This window comes from Crocuta crocuta, unplaced genomic scaffold, assembly GCF_008692635.1.
Source record: "Crocuta crocuta isolate KB4526 unplaced genomic scaffold, BGI_CrCroc_1.0 scaffold56, whole genome shotgun sequence".
Lineage (NCBI taxonomy): Eukaryota > Metazoa > Chordata > Mammalia > Carnivora > Hyaenidae > Crocuta > Crocuta crocuta.
The window spans coordinates 3,852,787-3,871,657 of record NW_027531334.1 but is presented as its reverse complement, the minus strand read 5'-3'; the positions used below and the strand labels follow the sequence as shown (position 1 = coordinate 3,871,657).

General features: G+C 40.3%; 1 protein-coding gene across 10 annotated transcripts in view; it reads left to right on the top strand.

Moving 5' to 3' along the window:
• Positions 1-18,871, top strand: part of PHLDB2 (pleckstrin homology like domain family B member 2) — a 223,128-nt gene that overhangs the window by 189,428 nt on the left and 14,829 nt on the right. For 3 of the 10 annotated variants that reach the window (XM_077771902.1, XM_077771896.1, XM_077771901.1), the window contains 6 exons: positions 592-735; positions 3,590-3,730; positions 4,907-5,006; positions 8,777-8,797; positions 10,640-10,675; positions 12,267-12,474. In XM_077771902.1, coding sequence (XP_077628028.1) covers positions 592-735; positions 3,590-3,730; positions 4,907-5,006; positions 8,777-8,797; positions 10,640-10,675; positions 12,267-12,474 — 650 coding nt within the window. The remainder of the gene's footprint in view (positions 1-591; positions 736-3,589; positions 3,731-4,906; positions 5,007-8,776; positions 8,798-10,639; positions 10,676-12,266; positions 12,475-18,871) is intronic. The other 7 variants (XM_077771904.1, XM_077771899.1, XM_077771900.1 and 4 more) reach the window with 6 other exon arrangements.

The following is an 18,871-nucleotide window of genomic DNA, read 5'->3' as shown; positions in this document are numbered from 1 at the left end:
AGGACAAGTATCCCTTTTATTCTCATTTAGGTGTGACGCCTGAGAGCTAGATTCCATTACGAATAAATTACTACTTATGAAATGTCTTCAAACAAAACCCAGAAGCCCTCAGCCTACTGTTACTCACCCTCTAACTCATCAGGAAACAGAAGAAAAGGGGCAAATCTAAAACTAAAGATTTGGGGGAAAAGCTCTTAAAGTATGAGTGATTGCACTATAAATTTTATATCTCAGATTTTCGTGTATGTGATCATTTTAAATGTTGTATAGTGATGCCCTCATTCAATCAACAGAATGAATAGCTGATACCTCTGGATATTTTGAAATCGAAGGCATGGGTTATTTATAATATAATCATCCTGATTTCACCTCCCAAAAGCGTATTTGTTATGTTTGGCATATCATTTTTCAAGATTGAGCATCGTAAATCCATTTTAATGGCTGATGATTCCCTTAATGAAACATTTGGTAATACCACAGATATTTGGCTGTGCCGCTCAAAGCTAACTCCATTGTACTGGGAGCATTAATACTCTTGCATGCCTCAGCTTTTGCTTTCTTTGTGTTTAACTTCTGAATTCCTCCTTTTAGGGCTATATCAATGTAAATGAAATTAATGAGCCATGTGTCAATTCCACGAATCTATCCCCTTCCTCTCAGTTCCCTGCTGATGCTGATGCTGTTGCCACTGGGCCTCCCACAGCTGTGCCGGTGAGCCAGCCACAAAATAAAGAGGTGTGTTGGCATGACATTTCATTCATTCACTGCTCTCCTCGTGTCAAAGATTAACCCATGGTTACCTGATAGCGAAGGTGTGTGTGACCAATATACCGTCTGGTTGACCAGCGGGCCAGAGTGCCGCTGAGTTTGAAAAACATAGTAGTTGGAGGTCCTTCCCTGTCACTCGTGAAACTATAAATCATGAGATGTATGGTACAGAGTGGAGTACTAGGAGAATTAAGTTCAAAACCATAAACTCTAGATCTGAGCACTCTAACCTGACATCGTTTTCATAGAAGCTAAAAAGCCTTCCTAAAATTGTTAGTTTGAATTGCTTTTCCGGTTTGATTTTGTTTTCTGTCACCTTGTGCAATATGGATTTTTTTAAATGTCTTTTAAAAACACCTGGGTAGGGGCAAATAATAGCAAATTAAAATACCTTCCAACTGATCCAGGTTGCTCGCAGAGTGGGATTTTAACAAGAGACTAAATTGAAAGATACTGCCCGTCATTTGTGACTTCTCGATTAAAATACAAGAGAACAGACTAATGAGATTATCGATTTCATTTCTTTGTCTAATTCTTTCATTTCCTATGAACACATATATACTTTTTCTTTCTCCTATAAAGCAAAGATCACCTGTCTGTTCTGGATTTATGTTTCCTTCCACCCTTTCTCCTCATCCTATCACTCAACCTCCATCAGCCCCTTGGCCCGAAGTCCTGGCTCCATCTGTCGATCCTTTCCCTTTAAATGACACACCTCCTCCTCTACCAGCTAAGAAACACAGAAGGCAGCCCCAGCAGCTGGAGCAACAGGTAACTAGACAAAGATACTCAAAGTGTGAGAGCTTGACCTTGAGAACAAAGTTACTTATGTGGAATCTTTCCATCGGCTTTTCCAAAGGTATCCTTAAAAACACAAGTACATAATCCTTTGCTGGGTTTGTTTTTGTTTGGTTGGGTTTTCTTTTGTTTTTGTTTTTGTTTTTAGGGCATTTTGTATTTTTTAAGGGTGTGGGGATTGCTATAAACTTCAATACTTGATTGCCCTCTCCTGACTTTTGATATGTTCAAGCTAGATAGGTTTCACATGCTCATGCTTCAGTTCCCCTTCAACCAAAATATTGCAACTTCTCTCAGGCATTTTTAAAAGGATAATAATTATTTCCATGAAACCCATGGTATAAAAAGTTGCTGGGTCAACACAAAATATTTTTCTTACACATTACTGAAGTCATAATAATAGACCCCACGCCCTTGCTATGTGTCAAAATTTGCTAAATATTTTACAAATAAATATCTCATTTCTTTCTTCTAATAATCCTGTGAAATAAGAATGAACTCCTTAGTGCCTGAGGTAAATAGCTTGTCTAGCGTCACACCACACACACACACACACACACACAAAATGCATTTGCTTCATAGTTTTTTATTGACTGCATTTTAAATAAGCAATTCATTATTATGAATGTCACCCTTCTTTGAGTACATTAGTGCATATTCATGTGTGGATATTCAAAAAATATGTTTTGAGGTTCCTTTCAACTATAACCAAATTTCGATATGAATTTGGCCCCAGAAGATGCTAAGGAATCATAATCACTAGATCCCCAAATTAGATGAGCCCTGGTTTGCTATGCCCAGCTGTTACTTTTCTTTCTTTCTTTCTTTTTTTTAATGTTTATTTATTTTTGAGAGAGAGAGAAAGACAGAGTGTGAGCAGAGGAGGGGCAGAGAGAGGGAGACACAGAATCTGAAGCAGTCTCCAGGCTCTAAGCTGTCAGCACAGAGCCCAACACGGGGCTTGAACTCATGAACTGTGAGATCATGACCTGAGCCGAAGTCAGATGCTTAACCGACCGAGCCACCCAGGCAACCCCAGCCGTTACTTTTCTTCAAGTTGTCTTTACTGCCTTTTACCTTTTGTTAAAGGGCTATATCTCCTCACTACTTTTAGGTTAATAAATATTAACTAGCATAAATAAATAATTAGGAGGTTAACATGTAGATATTTTTCATGATTGGCATATTTTGAAAATTGATCATAAATTCGGTAACTCAAATTTGCATTAATTTTTATGTATTTCCAAAGCTTGAGCTTAGTATAAAAATGATCCAACCCTATGAGCCTATAATTAGGAATTAACTATACTACTAGGTAAGACCTTTGGCAGGAGGCTAAGAAAAATTTGGATAAATTTCAAGTTGGCAAACATTTTGCCTTAGGAATATATATAAAAAAGTAAAGAAATAGTCAACAAGAGGATTTTTAAACGTGAGGGACTACTACAGGGGTTTCCCGACTAAGATCTTAATTTAAATAAAAGGGTAATCTAGAAGGATGCCTTATATGGAAACATTACATGGATTTGGAGTGTTTATATGTAATTAAAATAATATTCCAACTTTAAAACAACTTCCCTGTTTACTCGCTCTTTCTCTCCATCTTCTTCTCCCTTTCCTTGTTCTCCTCACACTGGGATCTGTGCCAGCACACAGAACTATCCAGACAGACAAGGGGAGAAACTGCTTACTTGCTTTGGCTGTTCCGCCAACCGCATGGCGGCCATCATAATAATTTTAAGTTGTCCTGAAGCCCCAAGGCAACAGGCACTAACTATGAAAGTGAAAGGTGGATTTATTTTTTAAGTTTCTAGGTCCAATAATACATTCTTCCAGTGTCTTCCAGTGTATCTCACCAAATGCTAGCCCTAGTCTGTTAGTGAACACAAGTGTAAGATGAATTTTTTTTTAATTCTGTGTTAAAATCCCAAAACTTCTTTGTGAATGCATACTTCTTAATTTCCTCAGTAACCTGTTGCAATTAGTCAAGTTTTGCTGTTCTGCTTTACATTTGCATTTAAAGCATTTTAGAAGTCTGGAAGAAAGGAAAAAACAGCATAAAGAAGGCCTCTATCTGAGTGACACTTTGCCTCGAAAGAAAACCACACCTTCCATATCCCCACATTTCAGCAGTGCTACTATGGGGAGAAGCACCACCCCAAAGGTAGGACGTGGGGTGAACCATGGGCTTCGGTCAGTGAGTCTCTGTCCTAATGTTGACCAACGTGCAAAGGCTCTTAAAGAAAATGCTGAAAAATAAACCATTAAGTTTGCTTATTGGGCAGACATAGAAGTATACTACATTTTCTATCTTATTCAGAGGACGTTTGGAAGTGTACTCACTGGGACCAAAGGACCCGGTCCAGGGTGTTTCTTCCACCACCACACAAGTGGTGGGTCACGTTCACTTAGGTGACAGATTCCCATGACTGCCTCCCAAATCTGGAAATTGGTAAATAGAAGCTCTGGGTTCCAGGAATAGTAGCAACAAATATTTATTGAGAGTCATTTCTATGTGCCTGACCCTGGACTAAACCCTTTATGTGGATTGCCTCATTTTAAAATCCAGCAGCACTATTCAGTAGAGGTGCTCCTTATTTTCTGCATCGTAAATATGGACAAATTGAGGGATAAAGAAGGGAAGTGCCCTCAGCTGGTTAGCCGTGAAGCTAGACTCAGATGTCACCCTTGAGTCCTCACTCATGTTTTGCTGACATGTCCAGGGCGTCATTGCAGAAAGAGGGGGGAGGCAGATGAGAAGGAGGTTCTGAGTGGGCCAGGCTTTGGGGCCCTTCCCTTGCCCTTAGCCAGAGTAACTTTGTTTGAATCTATTTTATAAACTGGTGTTCTGAGTGTATTTTACACTAAGGGCTTTCTGCTTTGAAAGAGTGCTAAACCCTTGGGGGTAGTTGATAGGTTTCTCCAGTTGCCACGGGGAGACAGAAATTGGTGCACTTGTAACAAGTATAGATCTTCTCTTCTTTGTGCATGATGTGCATGCATTCTTGTCCCTGCATCTGCCCTCGGCTCCTTATGCATGAAGAACTTTGAGTTGTTCTCTAAGGTGGTTTTGGACAGTGTTTCCCCATCTGTCTTCATTTTTGGAATTGCTGCCACTGGAGAAATTACTGTGGTGTCGAGCCTGCCATGGAGCTCCTTGGAAGGATCGGTGACCGGCCTTTGCCATGTAGAGTGAATAAATGGGACCCATTCGTTCCTCCTTCCCGCCTTCCCTGCCCTGTGCGCTTGCATTGGAGCTGTGGAGACGGGGATGTGGCCATGTCCCGAAGGACCGTTTGGCCTGCGGTTTGCCTGAAGTGTTTCCTCCCGGTTCTCACAGGCTCACCTGCCCCTGGGACAGAGCAACAGCTGCGGCAGCGTGCTGCCTCACTCACTGGCAACCATGACCAAAGACTCCGAATCTCGGAGGATGCTCAGAGGTAAGCGCCTTTTAAATCCTAAATTGTGGCTTTGGTTAAAGCATCCAAATTTCTCGGTGGGCGGGGGGGGAGGGGGAGAGCAAAAACAAGGTTGGGGATCGATTGGAGAGGAGATCAGATGCTCAGTTTCATTCTTAATGAGTATTCTTGGGGGAAGGATCTATATCTCCTTACTGTGGTACTAAAGTAACTTTTTCTATTAAATGGATGGCTGGTACCTTCTAAACATGCCCACTGTCCTTTATAAATTCAATAGAATTCTCAAAACAAGAAGGCCCCTAGAGCATTACTAACCTCATTGGTAGACAGAAAAGAGAGACCACTGAGATCCAGAAAGATCAGCAGGGCACTTAACCAAGCCACTTAACTGGTCTGTGGCTAAGCCATGCTGTTGAAACATATGCTGAAGACTCATTGAGCTGACACAGTAAACAGAACACTAGCAGTCCAGAGCAGAAGTCCCTAAGGCCTTTTAAGGTGGTTTGAGCTTTTATTCTACGTGATTGTTAGGTTTCAGGCAGACCTTGATTCTCAGCATCTCTTATTTTTTTGTAATAGTACATTGCATTTATAATGAGGTTGTCGAATAGTCTTTGTGGGGCTAGGAGAAATTACTAGAATGCTGTTCCAGAGGTGAGCTGCTCATTGAGTGGATAAGATGTGTGTTAACACAGGCACCTAGGTCAGTAGTTTATATAGACCCTGACTTCTGAGCAGGCCTGGTGCTTGAGACCAAGAACACAAATGAATGACACAGTCAGCCCTGACATGCTTATAGTCCAGTGAGGAAGAAAGACACATAGCAGACGATTTAAATAAAATATGATAAATGCAGCAGTGGAGGAATGCCCAGGATATAAAGGAGAATGCTGACGGAGGGGTGGGTACTTGGACTCTGAATGCATTCATGCATTCGTGAGATTAGAACGCTTCCCTCCAAGCAGGCTGGGATTCAGTTCCGACTGTTCAGCCCTTCTNAAAAAAAAAAAAAAAAAGAAAAAGAAAAAACAATAGAAAAGAAAAATATATATAAATAGGGGTGTGAGGGTTGCTCAGTCAGTTAAGTGCCTTACTCTTGATTTTTAGCTCAAGCCATGATTTCATGGTTGATGAGATGAAGCCCCACATTGGGCTCTGCACTGACAGTGTGGAGCCTATTTTGGAGTCTCTCTCTCCTTCCCTCTGCCCCTCCTCTGCACTCACTCTCTCGCAAAATAAATAAACATTAAGAAAAGAAATCCATATAAATATATATTATATACATATATGAATTTTGGTATATAAAAAATGTGTGTATGTGTATATTATATACATATAGTATAACACTTGAATGAGGTTTTTGAATCAATACTAGAAGCGATTTAAGAGTTAATAGAGGTTGTAATATTCATAAGAGAGGTTTATAACACATGAAAGGTAGACAATGTTAACATGTGAATCGAATACAATTGATTAAGCTTCTCTTATCTTCTTTACTATAATTTCCTAATAAGCTAAAATATCTCTTATGATTTATAAATAGTAAACATAAATGAGTCTTCATATTTTGGCTGTCATTCATCATTATTCACTTGTGGTCCAAATCTATTTTCTGTGAAAGCATTTTTCTGTGATATTTATAGACTTTTTAAATGTATTTTGCCCACTGGCTGAAGACATCAAAGCTTGGATTGGCCACAATGCCATATTTTATGTTTTTACAAACATAAAACATTTATTTTTTTTTTACATTTTATCTTATAAAACATTTATATTTTATCATACTAAATGGAGAGATTTGTAAATTCAAGAACTATTAACATTATCATGTAAGAGGATTCTTAAGAGAATATGGCAAAACTGAAGGATATTTGATCTTTTTCTAATCTCTTTTTGTCATCAAATGATGGGAATCCCCATGCTAGGTTCATATAGGAAAAGTGAGCCGATTCTCTTAGGTCACATTAGGATGTACTCTGCAAAATCCATTGACCTTGACCTGTCTCTTTGCTCTGGTTCTTCATCGACGCACTTCACTTTTGAGCATCTGGGCAGATGGCAGCTTCATTCTTCCTCCTGCAGCTCTAAAGTGGGGTCCTTCTTGAAGAATTTCATGTGCCGAAGAGAGAGCCTCTGAGGAAGTAGAGAACCATCTTGTGTGTGTTGATCCACACATCTTGTGTGATGTGTCTTGGGAAGCCAGAGGAGGAGGGGACGGGGACTGCAGTTCTTAGAGCCACCCTGGAGCGTTAAAGTTGGCAAGATTTTCCACTAAGCCCATCCAGGTAGCCCACACAGACCAGGAGGGATGAATCACTATTTCATTTAGAATTGCTTGACTAGTACCTTGCTGGCTTCACTGAAATAGCAAACAAGTAAAATCCCATGGTTTTGAACAAATTGCACTTAACCCGTTTTCATTAACTCAAATCTTATAGATTTTATCATTGGGGGGAATTTACACAATTAACTTAAATGCACTGTGTTTTTTTGCTGCTTATTCATAACGGATACATCAAGGACAATGGTGTAAGTATAAGCCTTCCTTCAGTCAACACTGTTTTCATAAAACTGACCACGTGAATCATGCAAACAAAGGTCTTTGAGAGCTGAGTTTAGAGCACAGAGCCCAGGAACTCAACTCTTAAAGTTGTAATGGTTATTGGCTTTTGTACAACTTGTGATCTGGTCCTTTGTAAGCTTTAGAATGAATGAAATCTTTGTCCTTCTGTCTTCCGTTACATGCAGGAAAGTCCAGGAAAGGTATGACAACCTCCCTGTGTGCTGCTTTTGTTGCCAGCAAATGGTGAAAGGTCATTGTGGAGGCATCTTTAAGAAATTGATCAGATTTGAAACTGCAAAATAGTGAACTCTGAATCTCATGATCATTCCTTTCACACAGTAGGGAAAGATTGTTGCCCGTTTGCTAGAAACGCAACGCGAGCGCAGCTGCTGCTCATGCACAAGCAGCGGCATGACCACCATTGTTTCGATATCTTATTTCAAGGTCAGACCGCACAGAAAACGTGAGCGCCGTGGAAGCATTGCTTTGTAAGATTCAGAACCGAGCTAGAGACAAGAGTAGGCACGAGTCTAGGCCACATGTAAAACATGATGTTTCTCCTTTCTGAAGGCCAGGCATAAATAAGACGGGCTGCATGGGAGGAGGGAAGGATTCAGGACGCTCCTACCTATCGGCTCTGTTTGAGTCTCTTTTAGAAGTAAGACCTCGTGGCGAGTAAAGACCAGTTTAAATGACTGGCTTGAATAAACATGATGCTCATACTGTGGCTAGCCGGTAGTGCAGGATGTCAGAGGACGGACTGCTTATGAAGTGTGATGGACTGCGCCTCAAGTAATTGAATGGCAGTTTTGTAAACCGTGGCTCTTAAAACCTATTTGTTGCTGTCTGCTTGGGAAAAGGAAGTGTCTTATTGTTATGATCTGGTTTTTATTCTCCCTGTTTTCTGGTCGACGAGTATGTGTGAAAGATGTTGTTGTTGATTTTTTTTTTCCACTAACTGTATGTCTGTATCATGAGCTTATTGTTTTTTGACTTCTCAAGTCTTTCTCTGTAAACTCAGATTTAACCTAGAAATGGGAAAACATCTTGCCTTGTTGATCTGGTGTTGTTACTAACACTGTCATTGACTGCATGTTGGAAGTGTTGTATATTTTTCCTGTCCACTATCATCCTTTTTTGATCTTGTCTCTTTCTCCCTTTCTCCATCATTCTCCTTCATCCCTGACTCGCCCTGTACCTTCATCTCCCGGCTGTGGACTATGGTTAGGAAGAATGAATTTCTCAGCAGGTGAGCTATGATAAGCTAACTTGTCAGAAATACAGATTAATTTTATCCTCTTAAAGGTTATAGTTTTAAGTCACCTCATTTTCTATATTAAGCCCAGATAACCACTTAAAATATACAACACACATTGGGAAGATATTGGCAAGGCTATATGTTTTACAGTGGTCAACTCAAAAGGAGTTTCCAGGTCTAGTGGGCCCAGAATTCATAGATAGGCAATAATTGAAAAAAATAATAGTAATAATAATTAATGATAATAACAAATGGGCTTTGCACATCTATTCTGCTGGCTCTCTCGGACAGTGAAGAGAGTTGAGCTGGTTTGGGTTCTTTGCATGTGCTATGCTTAGCGATGAGCCTCAGACATCGTCAGGTCTTACTTTATAAACCTTATAAACACCCCCTCAAATGGCTATTTCTGCCTGGATAGAAAGGATTTAGAGCATTAAAAGGCCCTTTTTGCTTTTCAGTTGCTGTCCCGCTGCTGAATGTTACTCTTGCTACATAATTTAAAAACAAAAAAACAAAAAAAATGAGTAGTCTCGGAGATTGGGGAAGTCTCATTTTTCCCAGGGTGCTTACTCTACCCCATCCCACACAGTAGGTGTGTCCCACTTCCTTAGCTAGCCACTACTCAAGCTGGAATTTACAGATGAGAAGATGAATTGATTCAGTGGCTCTTTAATTCATGACATCTCTGTACTAAGTGAATGGGGATCCTGTGGTGACCAGGACACATGTGTCACCTCCACTAAAGCTCACACCTGTTCTAGGACCACCTAATGGCAGGAAGAGTTCTTCTTGGACCTTCTACCAGGGTTTCCTCTGGTCTGCCGCTCTCCTCAAGTGTTCCCTCCATCAGAAGTATCTGTACCTTTGGGCAGACAGGCCAGAGCCTGAATCCCAACACCAGCTATTTGGAAGCACGCTGGTGCAATTCCAGGATCACAGGAACGAGGTCCCTGCCCTTATTTGTGATTGCAGAAGTGACTTACGTTCTTGAAATTGTTCAGAAGGCAGTAGTCTAATCCAGGTGATAGTTGAGTTCACTGTGATTAGTGAAGTGCTGCCAGTTGGGAGAAACAGGCCCCTTCATGAGGTAGAACATTTCCACTCACGCTGATCCACAGGAAACAAAACTCTTGCACTGGGAAGCATATGCTCATTAGCAGAAGACTCTTTACTAAAATTGCAATGAAACTCTAAGGTACTTAGCCTACCACCAGAGTGGAGGAAAGTTCTCTCAAACATAGAGCCAAACCTCAACAAGTGTTGAGGTGATCTGGGGGATTTATGATGTTCACAGTCCTTAGCACAGTACATGTTGTGACACAGCTGTCCCTTGTGCCCACGTCTGAAAAATCTGAATCGTTTTAGTCTAATGTCTACCTCACCTGAAGGTTGTAAAGTCATGTTCTTATTCTGTGATACTTTTGAAAAAAAAAAATCCAGGGAGATCCGAGGATGAGGACACACAGTTGCTTTAAGAAGAAATATACTTGCCGTCTTCTCTGCTTTTCCAAGAAGGTGTTGGTTGCATTATAGGGATTGGCCTTCTCTCATTATGAAAAACCGAAAGGGAAGAGGAGATTGTGGTGCATGTCATTGCCAAGGAGATAATTCTCATACGTTTTAAATTACATGGCTGTCTTTTAGGGATTTGTTTTTCATACTAACAGGGAAATGGCTTCCATATACTCAGGGCCAATGCAGAAGTTTTCTTTGCCAACAAGCCTTTTTTGAAAGCATAAGGAAAGATACATGTGTGACTTTTTCAAATAATTTCTGGTGTTTTTGTTTTGTCCCCCTCCTTTTCGTAACGAATAACTGGAAACAATTTAACAGGAGCAATTAGTAATTCCAAAAGTTCAAGTATCAAAGGTAAATATTTGAGTAATGCTTTTTTTATAAAGGCACAAACTCCACGCTTATGAATGTACTGGCTTCATTTCATGCTTTCTGCATTAATCATTACAAATAACGATATTCTATCTAAAGTCTCATGGTGTGCTTTTTTTGTGTTGCGTCTTCCATTGGCTCAGTGACCTGTAGCTTTTACATACGTATTTGTAATTTACAATTATAGCTTATATTAAGGAAACATTTTCCTGGAAATGCCATAATCTGAACTAACATATTTTCACTTAAATATCTAAAACCACTCCAAATAGTTTGGCATGCAAACTCTGTGTAGAACTAAAATCATTTTACAGAAATTGTTGGTGGACCATGCTTTACTAAAGCCTCATGGATGTGGCCCTGCTTTTGAATGGAAATGTTCAACTGGTAGCTGAGGAAGCTCTTTGGAATCGCTGCCCTTCTTTCACCCTCTGGCTGCTGTTTTGACCATTTCGTTACCAATTAAAAGCCTCACTGAAGGTCAGTAGAGTACAAGGAAAGAGGCAAACTTCAGATGGTCAAGGTGTAAACTCTCAGTAGGTCCGGTGGTAAATTTGATGAGGGAGAAAGGGATTTCAAACTACTACTGGCTAGAGAAGCATCTTTTTCATAAATTGAGGAATTGGTTTGTCATTATGATCCCTGCTTCCTACGTATATGGTAATGAGAGAACTGAAAGGAAGAATAACTTAGTTTGCATTGCCTAAAAGCACCCACCAGAACGCAAGCCATAGCGGTAACTCAAAGTAAAGCGAAGCCCTAACACACCCGCTGACCAAGTACCAGGGTTAAGGAACAAGCCTCTTACTGATGGCATTTTTGCTGCTATTGCTGTGAGTTCTACAGTTTTGTATGGTCAATACCAGCAACTAGCTGAGGGCTGACAGTCAAGGTGGAAGAAGAAGAGAGTTTCACATACATTAATTAGGAGGAGCCCAGCCATTGGGAGGATTGTTCACTGCAAAGGTTTTCAATAATTGGCGGACCGGAGAAGTTGAAAAATGAGGAATGAGAAAAATACACAGGTTGGATTTTTAGTAGATTAAAAGTGCTCGTGACAATATGAGTGAGACCCAAGATTCTTAAATATGGCACCTAGATGATCCACCTGCTGTTTTATGACCTGATCGAGTCCTCCTTCCACTGGAATCCTGTTGAACAAGTGACTGCCCTAAGACCCTGCTGTCGCTTGTCACTGGGAGTCATCTTGCTTCACTTGAACCCCGCTATTTTTAGAAGATACAGGCCTTGAATCGTGTTTCCGTTTTGTTTTGTTTTTGCTTTTTTTTGTTTTCATGCGTGCTGACGTATTATTCTCAGTTGAGCTGAGATGTGGGAACGGCACAGGGACATGTGAGGTGATCCTCTGACCAAAAAGATCACTTGCAAGCCCACCCCTCTGAAACTCTTGCTTGCACTGAGCATGATGCTGTGTCTTTGATCTTCTTGGCTTCAAAACAAATTAGACCAAGGCCCAAGTTTCACAGGCAGATGTTTTGGGTTGCTGGTTTGACTCTCAGAAGATCTAAGGCTGAAACGAGGCATACTAACATATTTATGGCTCTTCCCTCAGGGTATAATCACCAGCAGATGAGTGAAGGACAAAGGCAGAAACCTTCTGAATTTTACAACCGCACAGCATCTGAATCAAATGTCTACTTGAACAGTTTCCACTATCCTGATCACAGCTACAAGGACCAGGCCTTTGATACTTTGAGCCTAGACAGCTCCGATAGCATGGAGACCAGCATCTCTGCCTGCTCACCTGACAATATCTCCAGGTAAGGTACATTCACGGTTCAGCTTTCTAGTGTAGAAAAGCACCTGCTGGTCTCAAAAAGTAAAGCCATAAATTTGGGGCAGTGTCTATAGACAAGCCCAAATATGAGACATAAAGAGTCTATGGAGAGGAAGAGGGTTGAGTGTCATGGCAGCCTTTTAAAGTAATTTCTTTGTATCCTGTGTGACTTAGCCAGTCAGACATCATATAATCCATTTTTCTCCTTTGCTTTATGCCTTTACATTTGAGATCGCATGTATCCTGTGCTTCAGCATTGACTTGCCTCTGTTGGTTGACACCAAGCTTCATCGGGACTCCTTTTGATTGAATAAAGAAATAATTTCCAGCGATATAGTAAGAATGTTGAAGGATTTCTTACACTTATGTTTCATTAAAAGGAAGGCTTTAGCGCTTCCACATATTAGAATTTTTGTAAGGATTTAACCATTCACATTTGTGTTCATACTTTGAGGCAAAGAATAGTCTTAAGGAATTATGGCTAAAGGCACATCTAAAATATAGATCGAGTCCTGATACTCTGCCCCTTCAAGAGCTTTGATGATGCCCTCCTACCTTTTGAGAAAAGGCATACTCTAGAACCTGCATTCTACATCCAACTCAACTTCCCGTTCACTCTCTCCCCCTGATACACTTCACAGAGCTTCTTATTAATACTCAAATCTCTGAGCCTTTGACCATATTAGTCCTAGGCCTGAAATCAAGTAGTTTGTTCATTCATCCATTTATAGGCTCCTTCATTCCACAGATACTTACAGAGTGCTCTGCAGTCCACAGTGGGCTGGACTTGGCTCATACTAGCTGGCAAGTGCCACGTGTGCATATTTCCACCTCCATGTGACCAGCAATGTCATGTTGGTAGTTTGAAATTGCCCATGTGGGAGCATGCACTCCACACAAATTGACATTTGCTATGTATCAGGGTTTTATTTCCCTCCAGAGAACTGGTTTGCCAGCACAACACTGGCTACAGTCAATGCTATCCCTCCCTTTTTGTATTCCTTCAACTTACTGAGCACCGGTACTGTCTGGTGTTGCAAAACATCTGTATCATCTCCGGCCCCCTCCCCTATCTGAGCCTGGAGTAATCTTCCTCATCCTTCAAGCTTAAGCTTAAGTTGGAAACTCCTGAAAATTTCTCACTTTAGGACCTTTTTCTTCTGTGTTTCTATTGCACTCGATTCTTTTTTCTATCATATCACTGATCACATTGTGGTATAAAATTTTTCCTTCAGTAACTAATTGGTGAATTCCTCAACATCAAGGAGGATGTCTCATTATCTTTTGGTTTCTCCACTCCGCAGAGATCTTAGCAGGTAGTGGGTTATTCAGTAAGTGTTGGTTGAGTAAATACCTCAGGATATAGTCAAATGGACATATTTTCAATTTTGGTATTTTTCTGTGTTTGGTCTGTTTTAATTGGCTGAGAACCATTATGATTTTAACCTACGAAGCAATCCAATATTCAGTAAATGTTAATTGAGCACTTGTGTGTCCCAAATACAAATGTCTGGTTGGATAATTAGTTGCCATCAACTAATGTCCCTATATTGGACTGAAGCCACAGGATGGGAGCAGGAACTTCCTTCCGCTTGTGCTCTATGACCTTGACCGGACAACTGATTGTCCTACTTGAAGCAGATCACAGAATGCTCTTGGTCCTGATTTCCTTGCTGGTCTGTGAAATGGTGTGGTTGTTTCTTCAATACAAGAGGATGGTGGGTTTTAAAACATTTTAATGGAGGAGTGCTTGGGTGGCTCGGTTGGTTAGTTATCTGACTTCAGCTAAGGTCATGATCTCACGGTTCGTGAGTTCGAGCCCCATGTCGGGCTCTGTGCTGATGGCTCAGAGCCTGGAGCCTGCTTCAGGTTCTGTGTCTCCCTCTCTCTCTCTGCACCTCCCCTGCTCACTCTGTCTCTCTCTCAAAGAAAAAAAATGAATGTTAAAAAAAATTTTATTGGAAAACTACCATCATGTAAATATAATTTATTTTAAATAATTTTTCCTCCCTCCACCTAAAATTAAAAAAAAAAAAAAAAAAAAAGACAGAGACAGAGGGAAAGTAATATCAGCAAGGTCTATTCAGCTTTGGGTTATTTTGTGTTTCATAAATGAAAAGACTATGAGAGACCCAACTATAACTAGCCATTATAGCCAGGAAATTTTAGGTTCAGGTGAAACGAGAAAAGGACAGATGTCACATTCTGTGTAAAGTACAGTGTATTTTAATTTTGGCATTAATGGGTAGAATATTAATATTACTGGATATATCCTGCCAGAGAAGGAAAGGAGTCTCTGGGGGAAACACTAAAGCAACGATGAGAATCGTATTGCTGCTTGTCACATGGAAACGACCTCAGTTGAAGGAAGAGATTATGTAATGATTAAAAAAAAAAAGGACTTTTTTATGTTTTGCTGCCATTATTATGTCAGGTTAGAAGGGTTAGTGTTTTACATTATTCAATATTAAAAGATACAATATCTCACTTTTTAAAAAGTTCAGTACGACTGCTTGGGGGGAAACATTGAGTGTGTGGAATGGCTTGTCCAGGCCATGCTGGCAGTTGCCGGGAGCTGATGTTTTCAGAAGAGAAAGCCTTACATTTTGAGTAAATATTCATTCATGACAGTAAACCAACCAATCAGATGTGGTGCCTTTGAATAACAAGACACAAACAAAAGTCAGCAGCCCAGCAACCATCATCCCACAAGGGCAGGAAGAATAAAAGTGAGCATGACAAACGGGAGCACAGAATGAGGGTGCAGGCTCCCAGTGTCAGAGTCCATTCCGTGGCACTTTGTACTCAGTCATTGTCTTGAAAACAGCAGACTGTCCTCCCCTCTTCACGAATAATTGTGAAGATTTTATATCCATATTTCTTTTGTGAACTCTTTATAGTTTGACCTTTTATTTTTCTATTTTTTGAGCCATCTTTAGTAAAGAAATACACTCTCTGCGTTTTCCTATCTTAGAATTTTCCACTCCCTGCATCTTCCTCCCCAGCAAACATTGAAAGTGAACTTCATCTCTTCAAATTACCGCTCCTCAGGCCTCATATTTAATGGTGGTAAACAGCAGCGGTGTGGCAGTGAATACAGGAAATTACCCAAAAAGGAACCACTTTGATTATAATTACCAAGCATCACACGTTCAGATCAGGACACTTAAGCACAGTGACAGGCAAAAATTTAATTAATTTCTTTAATTTTTTTAATGTTTTATTTATTTCTAGGAGAGAGAGAGGGAGACAGCGTGAGCAGGGGAGGGTCAGAGAGAGAGGGAGTCACAGACTGAAACAGGCTCCAGGCTCTGAGCTGGCAGTCAGCACAGAGCCCGACGCGGGGCTCGAACCCACGAACCGCGAGATCATGACCTAAGCGAAAGTCGGACGCTTAACCGACTAAGCCACCCAGGCGCCCCAAAATTTAATTTATTTTTATTTGCTCGCCCAGTTGCTTTTTGTTAAAATGACTTCCAACGGTATAGAGAATGAGAACGGCTCCCCTAACGATGCCATATGAAGAGGACAGCATCACTGTAGGGCATTCCTGGCAGGGGTTATGCATGGCCACGATCATCTTCCCTTCTTATTTCACACAGAGCTGACTCAGTGGTGCTACCAATCGCAGATAACCAGTCACCATGGTCAGAAATTGCTCATGGTGCTTATTTCATACTACTGTCTGATCCTCTCAATGTAAAAAAAAAAATGAAGCCCAAGTAGAAGATACTTGTCAAAGGTCTAGTATAAAAAAGAAAGACAGAAACACACATTTTTCTTCTGTACCACCATCTACTTTAAAAAGTTCATGCTACCCCAAGATAAGCTTGCATCCATGATTATGATGGAAAATAATGGGATAAACATCAGGCAAATGGGTAATAAGAAACTAATGTTTGGAATGTATATTACGACACCACATCCTTAACGAGAACTTTTTGAGGTTAGGTGGAGAGAGAAAGGAAAGACTAAAACATTTTCTCTCTGTGCGACTGTTTTTAAGTTATGTATTAAAGTACCCTTAAATGATATGTATATTAAAGAGGTAATTCCATGCTGAAATTCTAGTGATATAAACCTCATCTTGTGGTGTATTATGTCACAAAAAGCCATTTGTAGAATTATAGAACTGTGCAGAGTTGTGGGTACACTGGCCTTTCCCTTTCTGTTGAGACATCACTTTTGTGTCTACCAGAGAGTTACTTGAGTCAGACAGTGTTTTTGCTTTTTCAGCATCGTTACTTACACCATCAACAAACAGAAAGCTAAGAAAACAGGTCTTGGGTCATAGAAAACAGCAGCGGAGCGTCAATTCTGCATAAAACCTCTATTCTGCTGAAATTACTGACTTGGCTCTTACCATACAGTGCCTTGCATACCGCCTGCAATGATATGTCATTACCACAATTGCTATTACTAATTTCCTAAGCCCTGACCTTGTGCTCATACTTGGAGAAAACGTTGAGGAACTCGATCCCTCATTATGGCTTAAATACCAGCAGTGTGCAAGTGTGGTGGGGAGAAAGACTGGGTATGGAGTTGAAGACAATCCATGGCTGAACTTGGCTTTAAGGGATGCTTTAATCCAAATTTCACATGCTGCTAGTTTCTTAATTCTAGGCAAACGTTTGTATTCTGCTCTCTACTCTAGAATGTCAACACCCAGCATATGCATTTTATTCTAGGGGGTTCTTTCAGAAGAGATCCAGAAAACCAAAGTGATCCCAGGAGAGGGCGGCCAGCTGTCAAAGGGACTGGATATGTCAAACCATGTGAAAAATGGTTAGGAAGTGTCAGAGGGCTTGTTGTGTTCTGGTAGTGTTCAAGGAGCCAGCAACTAGAGGAAAATTAGACCTCTTATAAGGAGTAATCATTTGCTTAAACTGAAAAAATACTTGAGAAGATCAATTGAAAATAAATATTCTGGGATACTGGCTCTTCACCTAGTCGTAATATTGGTGCATTGATGGCAGTCCCGGAAAAGTTGTGTGTGTCTTTCTGGAGAATTTGTTTTGCTTCTGTTGGTTTTGTTTGGGTTTGGGTTTGCTTACTTATTTATTTTTTGTTTTTTTAAATTTTTTAATGTTTAGTTATTTTTGAGAGAGAGAGAGACAGAGCAAGAGCAAGGGAGGGGCAGAGAGAGGGAGACACAGAAACCGAAGCAGGCTCTCGGCTCTGAGCTGTCAGCACAGAGCCCGATATAGGGCTCAAACTCACAAACCGTGAGATCATGACCTGAGCCGAAGTCAGAAGCTTAACCGACTGAGCCACCCAGGTGCCCCTGCTTATTTATTTCTTGTATGACATTGTTCTTAGCTTTTCTTTCTTCCTTTTTTTGTTTTTGCCTTTGCCCATGAAGTGAATATTCTAAAAAGCACTGAAAATCCCAAATCTGCTAGTTGGATTCCTTTACCTTTAATGAAAGCTTTGTTTTTCTTTATGAATATGGTTTTTACCACAGTTGATCAGAGATCTTCAGTTGATAAAACAGCAGAACATTACTAAGTGGGAAAAGTAGTCAGAACTAGTCATCTATACCATGAATGGCCCAATGACTCATATCACCAGCATCCTTACGGCAATGACATCAAAACTTAGGCCTGCCTTTTAAGGAAGGTCAGAAGTTGGAGCAATGGCAAGAAACAGTACTCCTCTTATAATTTGGATAGGCTTGAGGAAGCAAAGATGAGTGTTGTGCTCTAGGTAATGAATGGTAAAGCTTATCTTCAGTGACTTCAGATTCTCCTCCTGTGTGGCAGGTGCTATGCCAGATGGCATTTCATTTGCTGACATTTGTGTATGCCATGGGTGCCACAATATTGACAAACCTAGACTCCTCCCTGCATTCCTATGGCAGTGACCTTTGCTTTTCACTCTAGGTGCAATCCTGATGGGACCTAAAAGTAAAAATAGTGATTACATGGTATGACAGAGCAACAGAAGTTTTGCTGAATAAAATGGTGTACTTGTCAAGGAAAAATTAAAATCAAAAATAGCAAAAGTAGAGCCATAGAGAACAAGTAGAACAATGGATACAAATTATTTTTTATACAAAATAACCAAAGTAGCTTTAAAAGTGTAAAAGGGTAGCTTAAAAAACTAGGTGACTGTAGGTGCCTAAAACTTATGAAGACAGGAAGTGGTAAATGTTAACATGTACTTTCTGTCAAATGTTTTCAGAAAATTGACTTTCTTGGAGCGGAAGTTAAGGCATTTATGGAAATATTACCAAATAGGTACGTTAAATATAATTGACAGAAAATAATTACAAATATTATAAAATAAATGGAAAACACCCTGAAAAATTCTAAAACAAAAATGAACAGAAATATTTAAAGACAGATAACTGTTTGAAAACTTGGCCCCAGGGTGTGCCC